The sequence below is a fragment of the Ptiloglossa arizonensis genome, chromosome 5 (assembly GCF_051014685.1).
Source record: "Ptiloglossa arizonensis isolate GNS036 chromosome 5, iyPtiAriz1_principal, whole genome shotgun sequence".
NCBI lineage: Eukaryota > Metazoa > Arthropoda > Insecta > Hymenoptera > Colletidae > Ptiloglossa > Ptiloglossa arizonensis.
The window spans coordinates 3,020,276-3,031,987 of record NC_135052.1 but is presented as its reverse complement, the minus strand read 5'-3'; the positions used below and the strand labels follow the sequence as shown (position 1 = coordinate 3,031,987).

The window sequence follows — 11,712 nt, the reverse complement described above, 5'->3', positions numbered from 1 at the left end:
GTGCCGGCCGGCAGACGGACGGACAGGAGAGGGTAGAACCGAGAGCGAGAGACTAGATCAGCGTTACGACGTGTAGCACGCGACGTCGAGGCGGCAGCCGCGGAGTAGGAGGAGGTTAGGAGGGAGAAAAATCGAGAAGGAAGCGGCAAGTGTCACGAAGGGACTGTTGTCAGTGAGTGGTGGACCGTGGAGCCGATTGGGCTGTCAGCCGCGTACCGTTGCGAAGTGAGTTTACCGCGATCGGTCCCGTACCGAGGTCAACGACGGTTCGATACGCGTAACGGGGCGATCTTGATTTTTTTTTCACGCCGATCACGGCCGGAAGTACGTTGACCTTGCTCCACCGAGCGACCTTGGAAATTGGCGCCACTGTCGTGCCGGTTCGAGTGGACGACCAGGGGCAATCATCGAGCACCGATTCTCGTCTCGCTCGCGTTCAACGACCAATCACTCGTTCGATCGTCGATCGAGAAACCAAGGTGGCCGGTCGCTCGCGTACGCGAGTGTACATCCCGAGCGGTATCGGCGCCAACTTCGCGTCGCTGCGTGACTTCGCGTGCGAACGACTGCTTTTCGCGGGGAGGACCGTGTAGAGAGGAAGCTTGTAACCACCTGTCAAAGCCGATGGAATGACCCAACATGCGGCCTAGGTGAGTCGAGCAAACCTACGAATCGCCTCGCGTACCCCCACGTACCGCTGATAATCTCCGAGAAGCGAATTAAAGGGGTAAAACGAGAGGGTGAAAGAGCCACAGGTAGGCCCGGTAACCGAGGCGAGAGATTGAAACGCCACTTGGCCGATTCCACGCTCTCTCTCTTACCTTTCAACGTTTCGCGTCGAGGGTGACGCGCCGGGAACACACCGCTGAAAACGAGAACAATTTTTCCATCGCGAGATCTCTCTCGCGAGGAACCGAGAAACGAGTTCCCGATCGGATTCTCTTTCGTCGTAAAGATATCGCGAGGATCGTTCGTTTCTCTTTGTCGGAAATTTTATCCGCGAAACGAACGCGAGCAGCTTTTTTTTCTTTTTTTTTTTCCCCCTTTTATTTACATCGGGGACGATGAATGGAACAGTATCGAAACGCTTCTTTTTCCGACGTTGATCGTTGACCTCGAAATCGTTGTTTACCGGATTCTGGCGATGTTATTGTTTTGCGTGTTCACCGTTCGTGGCACGGTTGTCAATATTTGATCGCGTTGCTTCCGCATCCGAATATTCGCAACAGTCGGTTTCCTATCGACGAATACAAATGGACGTATCACCGATACGCGAATAATATTTTCGATCTTTCGTTCGTAGACGTCGTTTTTAATCAGCGATTCAATTGAATTTTAATCAGCGATGAACAGAACTGTAGTTTGATCGATACACGACGATTTTACCGTACATTTTTTACGAGCTCGAACGAAACATCTTTCTTCAACGTGTGCGAAAGTGCGAGTTTGTAAATTGTCGTTCAATTCGGTTTGCTCGTTGTACGTGGAATCGGTTTCAAATACAAATACAAATTCCACGAATCGCGTTCCTAACGATGCTCGAACGAAACAAATTTTCGGACTCGAAATAGATTTTGCTGTCACGTTTCTCAACGTTTCGTCGTAAAAACTCAACGCCACCGATTTCATTTTAGGTAAACCTAGTAATATTCCTTCATTTTTCGCTATCGATTGTACAAGCTATTAAATATTCAGTCGCACTTCGGGATAACCGGATTTGCTCTTCGAGCACCCATTCCGGGTCTAAAATCTCTCTGCGTTCATGTATCGTTCCAAGGGAAATTCAGTCGTCTGTAATAATCTGGCCAGGTACATTTCCATGAACGACTTAGCCTCGACCCTACGAAGTATCTCGATCCCATTGATGTTGCCTTAAATCGTTTAAGTTTATTCAACGTTTATCGAAGATTGCGTACATTACAGTGCACGATTATTGCTACGGTGTACGGATCGGGCGTATCGAAACGAACACTTCCGTTACGAATAAATGTTTCGCATTTATTTCGTTTTGTTCTTCGATCGAGTTTGATATCGAACGACGAACAAGGCGAACAACTCGTTATATCATTTTTATGAAATAAAAATTGTAACGTGTACGATTCCTTTTTAAACCTCAATCGCCAACTCTAACTCGAACTGTACGTATTTTGTTACGAAGATGTAAGGATCTACTTGTAGAGAATATACCGTAGACATTTCCACTAAATGCTAATTTCAAAGGAACGGTTTAACGTAGTGTTCATCTTGTGGAAACACTTAGGAACGAATAGGTACGTAAATCTAACGTTTGGTGGGATAAGTAGGGGTTAATGGAATTAATTTGATTACTAAGATGTTTGAGTGTTCGAATAAAGGAATGTATCCAACCGTACGTATTTATGAAATAAAAAAGATCTACGGAGAATAGATTTCTTTCGAGAGACGGTTAAACGAAACGAGAAAGGATAAGCGATACGCGTCGTTCAAATTTTTGTTGTATTTTTTCTTTGTTGCTGGAATACAAAGACAAATATGGGTTAGTTTTTGTATTTCGGAACACTTGAATTGTAAAAAGAATGCAAGACTCAAAACGTTAAATACAATCGTTTCTGATCTTTTGTCAAAATGGTGCGCGGAATAGTTTTCATTTTACAAATGTTTAATTATCGTTTTACCATTCTGGAGATGTCGAGATCGAGTCGATACGTACGATTGATATTCGAAGCAATATTTCGTTAAATAATTCGAAGTTTCTCGTTTCACCACCGGTGAGATGCAACGTGGAAAAAAGGTGCTCGTCGAGTGTTGCTACAAGTGAGAAGAAAAATAGACGTGCTGGACCAGATGTTTAAATCCGTGGTCACGTTGCAATATTATTTCAGAACGTACGACACGCATCGGTTCGATATCAGCCGAACGTTATTAAGATAAACAAAATTATGAAAATAAACTTGGCGTCCCATTTTCATATATCACGGATACGAGGACGCGAAACTGTCCACGTAACAAACAAATGTGAATCACGACCGTAATGAATATACGATACGAGGTATTCGGAAAAATAAAATTCACCCGATCCGAGCCGTCTATTGTAAATTCCGTTCGCGATAACACTCGACAAAGAATTTTAATCCGAGGAAGATTTTCACAACGTTACGAAACGTTGAAAATCACCTCTTCGCGATTCACCGTGTCCCGCGCGTTAAAGTTCTTTCTCCGGTTCGAGATATACCGATCCTCGGTTGCTCGAGCAACGTGCACCGATTTATTAATTCGACGACAAGATGTTAAAAGAAAGAAACGATGAATTACACCGGGACCGTAGGTGTCTACCCGGTACAACACCGTGCAAGATCCAACAATGCGCTCTCTGTACGTTCGGTGTACGTACAACGGTCACACTTATTTGCATTATGCTCTGTCGTTAATGTCCCGCGCGCATATATCCCCGATAAAAGCGAACGGGGTCAACGAGACGAAAAGAAAATTCGAAAATAAAAAAAGTAAAAAAAAAAAAGAAGAATCGTACAGCGGAACATCGCAACGCGATGCATCGTAGGTGCATTACGCGATACCGTATTAATCCTGGGTAGCGAAGAGCCAGAGGTGGCGTTCGCACTTGCCGTGTTTTCGGTCCAGCGACATAACTCAGCGCGGTTGCTCTTTTTGGAATTCTCCGGCCTCGGCCACCCTACGAGTACGTCCGGAGAAAGAGAAAGAGTGACACGTGGGGGGTGTTGGGGACGGTGGGTGGAAGCACACGTGCCACGTGACGCGCGCGTGTTAATCCGCGCGGAGTGTATTTACGAGTTCGCTCGCATTCGGCGCACGTGTGCCGCGCCAGCTTTAACGGAGAACTCGTAAGCGTAACGCGGAATACCGTGTTGCGCGTTGTTCTACATGGAATCGAAGATAAAATCTACGTACTCGCGTCCGTACCCGCGGATCTCTCCTCAGGATACGCCTCGGTTGATCCGTTTCGAGCTTTCGGGAGGAACGCGCAGTGATTCGGATAAGTATACCCGGGGATCGTTTGAACGAAGACAGGGTTAACGGGGATAGAGGCGGTGGTTTTATATTATTCGTGGTTTCAAAGAGAATTCGTTACGGTCGAACGTTGCTCAACCGAGCATCGAATTGTTTATTTACTTTGGGGGAGGGTACCTCGGCTCGCGTTGAGGATACCGAGAGAATCGCGAACGTGTGAATCTAAGAACGCACGTGTTTTCGTCGATCGACGACACCGTAAGTGGACGATGCATTCGCGGGTGCATGAAAGTGCAGCTTGATCGAGGATCGAGGGGTTGGAGATTACGGTCCGTGTCGAGGGAGAGTCGGCTCGCGAGTCGTGTAGGCTTTATTGGTAGTTAATTCGCTTCGATTTCGCGTAGTTTGTTTTTCGCTATTTTATCGAGTCTCTATCGGTTGCTGTCTGTATTACTGCGTCTTGAAAAAGTGTTTGGAAACCGTCCGTGAAATCGTAGAGGCGCAAGATCGATGGTAAATAATGGAATGAAATTAGTTACGTTCGTTTAGTTTTTCAGGGAGGATTGCGAGAGTGTTCGCGATTTGAAAATAAGGATGAGTAGGATAGACTTTTATACGAAATTTTGTTTAGAGTTACGTCCATACGGTTCGATACACCTTGCATAAGATGTCTCGATGACGCGCGAGTCGTAATATGCAAATTTCTCGGGCGAAATCGAAAAGTCCTTTACCGTGTTGCAATCCGAGGTATCGTTTTCGACACATACGCAATTAAGGTTTTCAGATTTCATTTCTGGTGTGTGCTGTTTAACGATCGGTTGGTACAAGAGTGACCGAAGTGGATGCGTTTTCGATGTTACATCGTATCGTTAACCGTGAATACCACAATAGACATTTTCGATGCGTATTTTCAGTGGTTTCGGGGCTCCAAAATTGCACACTCCTTCTTCTTGCATAATTTCGTAAATATTTACCGTATCGTACAAGAAAAACATTTTTGTTTCGCATAATTTCGCATAAGAAAACATTCCCGGTGGAACATCGGTGACTGGTAGTGTTTGTACGCGATATATTCATGGTGTCTCGAGGGGTAATGTACGTAAATAGAGTCCCATTAAACGTACCAGCCACGTAAGAAACATTCGTCGAAATTGCAAATTATTTCAAACTTCAGCCGTTCGTATTTCGAATTGAATTAGTTGGTAAATTCGTAGCAAAGACACGAGTTTTCACAAATTCTATTGCAAGGTACAAGTCAAAGATTGCTCTCGTTAACTCTTTTAAAGGAAATCGAAACATTTTCTATTTTATCATTAATCGTATCTTTTCCATCGTATCGAATACGATTTTTGAAGTTTAAGAAAATTTTAACGTAAAATGCAACGGTTTATGGAAACGTATATTCGCGAATCTATCATTTTAAAATGTGCTCCTACGTTACATTAGGTCGTTCGGAAAATCGTTTCGTTTTTTTTTTCGTGAAAATGAAACACGATTGTTTTAAAGTGTACAAACATTGTATTAAATTATATATTCTCCATTTTGGAAAACGAAATGACTTTCCGAACAACCCAATAGTATACCCCAATATTTTGTATTCGTTCGATCGGTTAATGGTGTTAATAAATTAAATAATAAACCAGGTGGCATCGTGTTGGCGTATACATTTATTTATCGGTGTTTGGTAAAAAAATATACACATGTAGTCGAGAAGCAAGTTGAATATCGTTCACAGGAACATTTGCATAAATTAACAAACGTGTTCCGCCTATTTGGCGGACCATCTGAATTAAAAGGGTCGTATACACGATGGGTCTATTTCCATCTGTTATCGAGATTAACGTCTAAGTCTTAATGTTGTATTTAGCTATCGTATACGTTGGCAATTGAGAAACCCGTAGTTAGTCTACGATGCTCCGTCTATTTCTACCGGTTGACTATTTAGTCTACCTCAACTTGCTGTGCATGACGCCTCGTTGTCAAACGCAGAGTATGTCGACATTGTGTTCGTGTACGGTTTTTGCCATGGGGATGGTAGATCCGCCATAGTTAAATGTCAGCGACCGTACCCCGACCGCAAAGTTTCTCGTGACTCTGCATTTCCCAATGTTCACTGTAACAGTGTACAAAGTTACGATCGTTGATAGAAGATCAAAAATTCGAACAATATAGGTAGATTGCCGGTAAAGGCAAAACGATACGAAAAAAGGTTGCCGTTTCGTTGCAAAATATACACCTTTGTGTATAAAGAATTCTCCATTCGAAACGACTCGTCCAATATGTTGGAATTGTTCGACACGTACTTTGTAAGACACTCTGTATGCACTGCGTATCATCGATACGTCGATCAAAATGTTTTCCTTATGCGAATCCACGCAAGGGTAAAAAGTTTTCCTGTTGCATTTCAAAGCTTAGAACCAGGTGTAATCTAAACTCAATCCAGATATACGGTTAGGTCGTAAAGCAGCAGTTGCTGAACGTTCGTTTATCGTGGCGTAATAAACATTCGTACGGTTCTCTCGTATAGAAACTATATTATCTAGAATTTGTATTTTGCTACGGTGAACGAACGTCGTTGAATGAAAATAAATAAACGGAGCGAGGACGTCCGATGTAATCGGTAAAGAACGTCGAACGTAATTCGACGTGTTAATCACCGATGATAATTAACGACTTTACGCTTCTAGGAACTCGATAACGTCGAGGAGTATCGGTGATACAAAAATTACAAATCGTTGAACGTTACTTGCGCGTGGATAATAAAATTGTAAAGTATTCATTTTGCTCCTGTTCACGGCAATTACAGTTTGAAAGAACGGTTTGGGAAGCGCAATTCACTGTAAAATGAATAGACCGCTGTTCACAGTGGCAAAGGTTTCCGAAAGAGGAATAATTTATGTCTATGCGACAAGTCGTACGTAGTGGAAACTTTCGTACCGTTTTCCCGAGGAAAGACTACTCTGGAGTTCGGTTCGTGTCGTCTGTAACGCTCCAGTAAGGTTTCTGGAAATTTAAAAACACTGAGTTATTCATCGTTCTTCGCTTTATGAAGTAACGACTCTGTGTCGGTCTCGGTCAATATGTATCCAATGTTTCGGAACGAGATTAAATTTGAATATAAAGGCGGACAGTTTTTCCAGCGTGAACGGAAACAGTTTCGATATCTGTACACACTTTGTTTCCATTTTTAAAAGTGCAACACTAAACACTTCGAGAATGTAAATTCAAATATTTCGAAAAACAGTATTTCGTTTTACCTGGTGTAAATTCCATATGCAGGTGTGCCGAATAGTCATCCGTTTTACACAAATATTACCGTGTGCACGGTATTCGTTATTTTCTCTATACCGTGCATATCTATCGACACGAGAGATACAATCCGTGTCGGCCAGTGAATATACTCGATCGATGTAAATAGAATTGTAATCCTGCTGTCAAGTTGTCGTGCATAGAATTGTCATAAACTGTAAAATATTTGTGTACACTTCTGAATGATTAACTATGTTAAAAACTGAGCCGATCGATACTGCGTAACGGAACCCGAGGTTGCGATGATATATTTCATTTGATAACTTTCCCTTTCGAGAACACATTTCTCGAAACATTGGAGTCACGAACGTACCTAGATTAATGAACTCACTTGAACGTATTAATGCGTCGTTGTGCTACTCTCGCGTTCCGCTACCCAATTATTTAATAATTAAAAATGATCGTTCGACGTGAAGCTTAACTCACACTGTGACGCAACATTCGGCACGGAAATGTCGCAGACCTCTGTGCGCGCTTGGTCGAACTTTCGATTGTATAATATATGCAAATGCGTTCGCTCCTTCGCTTTCTGTTCCCCATTTTACGAGCGCTATCGCAGATTTTAACATTCGTTCACCTCTCCACGGCCACTTGGCGATCTCTTCTTCGTCACGATGGCCATCCTCCGACTCGTTTCGCGCAAGGGACGGGAATTACTTTTCTCGGTAACGAAACGCGTCTCGATGGAAAGAGAAGAGGAAAAAATACCGGAGAATAAATGTCAGGTTCAAAAATGGAGAATAAATATGACACGGGTTCGGAAGATAGGGGGAGAAACGTTAAGCGAGAACGTCTCCCTTAGTTTGACAGACGGAATTTCGACGATAATACAAGCTCCGTTGTCACGTTAGTGGAATTTTATGATTGAAATCGAGACGAGCGATTTCACGATTAACGAGCGTCGCACTCGCACGACGGCGACGAAAGAAATGAATAAACAAAGGAAACGGGGGCATGAATCGTACAGATGTAATTTAAGAACGAAGAAAGTTTTCACAATTGTACAAATTTATGCGCCGAAAGGGTTTATTAAAGCATCGAGAACTTCGTTGTCACGTGAATAGAGTTTATCGACGAGATTTTTGAACAGTGTCGATGGAACAGTTTAACGAACAGTTTGCTTAATATTCATCGGAGAAATTTGAATTTCGATGTAAGATAAAAACTGAAAATAATTTACGACAATAATAGTTATCAACAGGATGTTTGAACATCGTTGATCCAGGTATAGTCGCGATGTTGTTTTCGTTTAAAATTTAACTAAGGATCCTTGTAAAATCAATCGAAAAAAGTTTCATTTTAACGTAGAATAAAAGACACGTGTTCTCTGATAGAACCTCTGTCACGTGCATCTTTTATTATCGATACATTAATATCAATAATCGATAAAATATGGATTAGATTTAGAGTTTGAAGGTACATTGTATACTTTCCAGTATGCTGATTATTGTACAACATATGTAGATTTGTGGTATGTTCGAGTACAAGTAATAGCAAATGTATTGTGTTTTGCACCGAGACTAAGAGAAACATATTCATGGATTCTTTGCTCCGTTATTGCGCGATATTGAGAAAAATTTCGATTCGACCTATCCAGAGTCAAGTTTTCCATGTTCCGCGATTTTTCAGGAAGATGCGCGTCATGAAAATAAAAAAATAACGAGCTTTACCCGCCTCGAAACTTTCAGAGAGATCCCATCGTTCATTTTATTTTCCGGAAAAGTTATTATTTGGATTGGCGAAATTGTATTGTCGAAAGAAAAGTTGATACTGCTACGAGAAAATTGATAGTAACCGCGGCTTTTCATCGAAGTTTTCGAATTTTCTTCAAAATTGAACGTATTTACGCGCGCATAATTTTATAGTATAGAATTTCTTCTTGTATTCGTGTACACTCATCCGGTAAAATAATTTCTACGTAGCTACTATTGTGAGAAACTATCGTAGTTAGGATACGAATATTGAACATAAAATTAAGTAACACTTGAACTCTATTGTTTCGAAGAACTGATTTTTATTGTAGAAAGGTTACAACGAATCGCTTTTAATTTCTTTGAATGTTTCAAAATTGGATTTTAATTTGGGTTCGCAAAAATTATCCTATATATATATATATATATATATATATATAGGATAATTTTTGCGAACCCAAATTAAAATATATATATATATATATATATATAGTTTTATATCTATCGTTAAATACTTTCGAGACTGAATAATATTTGTGTAATAGAGACTTTAAGAAACGTAACATTTTTCATCGAGTTCCATCTACGATTTAACTGTGGTAGCTTAGGAGCTACTCGAATAAAAGTTATGGCGCAATTAGCCGGTTACAAATTTCGACAGGAATGTGGTTCGGACGACACTAATTTGTTACTGATGAAGTTGAGCGTGCAACCGAAGCACGTGGGAGCTTATATCGAGCAATTTAGATGCGTGTCTTGAGTCCTGTCTCAGAAAATATATATTGTCATTGGCATTGTAAATTCCGGAAACTACTGCTAAAGCGACTCGTGTATTCGTGTCTGTGTTAAATTGTCTTTTCCATCTCGTCGAATTACTATCATTTCTCCTTAATAATATTTTTTGTCACCACATTTTAAAGACAGGGCGAAAGTTAACTCTGTAATTTATCGCTTTCGAGAATACATTTGAAACTGCGGAAGCTTTAACCTCTTTCAAACCAGTCGGATTTATAGTGCGCCGTGTGCAAACCTTTATTCCAGGATATTTTACATTTCCAATGTAGTTTCGAAGATTCACGGTTCCTTTACAGTATGAACAGAAAATTAGGTAATGCATAACAATGTAATGTATGTACATTATATAACAAAGTTCAAATAATCGTTATTATAGTTCATTCCTTCGTTATTTAAGAAATTACCCATGGGTTTCAAACATTTTGGATAATTAAACTCTTGAATTGAAAAAAGGGGAAATATTTCTTTAGAAGTTAAATTTGCGAAATTAAACATTTTATTACATTGATACAGTAATCTAATGAAAGATTCGATGTCTTTTTTCGGTTCGTAGTACTCTCAAACAGATTGCAATTTAGAGATTACTTCTTAAAACATGAAACGGTAAAAGGGATTTTTTCAATTCAATATTTGTCCGGATAGTGAATAAGCAAATGATATTCGATGAATAGTATCTGCCAAAAATTGTATTATCGATAATTTGAAATTAATTCGCAGGAAACTGCTCATTTTGATAGCAGAGGATCAAGGAAAATGTTTCCCTCTGAAATTCAAAGATTCGCGCGATCAATTAGAAAAGATTGAAACCTTTTTAATATCCTTCAACAGAATGCATTTCCGGATTCGTCTACACGAATTTCCAATTACTTCGCTCGGGGAATTCCTCGAACAGTCACCGCGTAAAATTCAACTGCCCGAGCATCCTTTCGAAATTAAAGTTTCGTTCCAATTAAAATTAACCCGGACGTCTCGTCTTTGCTTCAGTCATTGAATTAGAATCGATACCAAATCGGCCACTTTGAAACGTGTAACGATGACGTTAACAAGAATAGACCAAACGAGACTGTGAAATATTTTATATCGATTCTCAACGATCCGTCGTCGTTAACAAAATCTTTAATTAACGATGATCGGTAAAGAGAACCGATGAAATCCAACGTCGTCGTGGTAATTCGAATTCGGGTTTCGTTTGACATCGAGCTGGAAAAAAATATTTTTTTCCCGATTTTCCATACGATAAATATGTAGTTCCAGGGCGCGAAATTAATGCGGATTACTAAGTTGCGCAATGCGTCTATAAATAAAGTAATAAATTGCGCGGTGGAATATCAAATTACGCACTTGGTTCGTCCGAGGTTAAAATTCTACCTCCGGCTTCTCTCGAATTCAATTACAGATTTATTAATTTCATTGTAACAGCGATCCTGTTCTTCGCGCGGTCGGCCATTGTAAATCCCAGTGGCATAAACGAGCGAAATAAGAGTAACTAATAGTTCTTCGCGGAGAAACGCGCAGTCGTTTCGCGTGCCACGATAAATTAAGTTTAAAGCGCGCAATCGTAGGTAACGATGCACTCCGTACCGCAACAGCGTGCAAGCGTGTTGGTGTGACCACAAAAGGAGTAACTAACGCGGTATTTATTTTAAAACCTATCCTTGGACCGAAGATGCCGTCGACACCGCTGAAATTCTAGACTTGCATCGGTGCATTGTTTCACCCGTTTTGTCTTTATTCGCGCGACGGAATATTAATTTGTCAGGCACAGAGGGAATGTGAAATTCCATTGAAATTATACAGATACACGCATCGGTGACTCTTGCGACACGTTAACGCAACTTCTGGAAATTTTATCGCTGCCAGAGAGTTTTATTAATACATACTGCTTTATACGGCGCGGCGATAGTTACGCGAAAGGATAATGCAATCTAACGGTCCAATTAATATGAAATTT

The 11,712-nt window shown here is 40.8% G+C and overlaps 1 protein-coding gene across 7 annotated transcripts in view; it reads left to right on the top strand.

The window, feature by feature from the left end:
• Window positions 1–74: 74 nt before the first annotated feature.
• Mp (collagen XV/XVIII-type protein multiplexin) overlaps window positions 75–11,712 on the top strand; it is a 349,091-nt gene continuing 337,453 nt past the window's right edge. For all 7 annotated transcript variants that reach the window (XM_076311581.1, XM_076311584.1, XM_076311579.1 and 4 more), the window contains exon 1: window positions 75–650. In XM_076311581.1, the coding sequence (XP_076167696.1) occupies window positions 640–650 (11 nt within the window). In that variant the 5' untranslated portion in view covers window positions 75–639. The remainder of the gene's footprint in view (window positions 651–11,712) is intronic.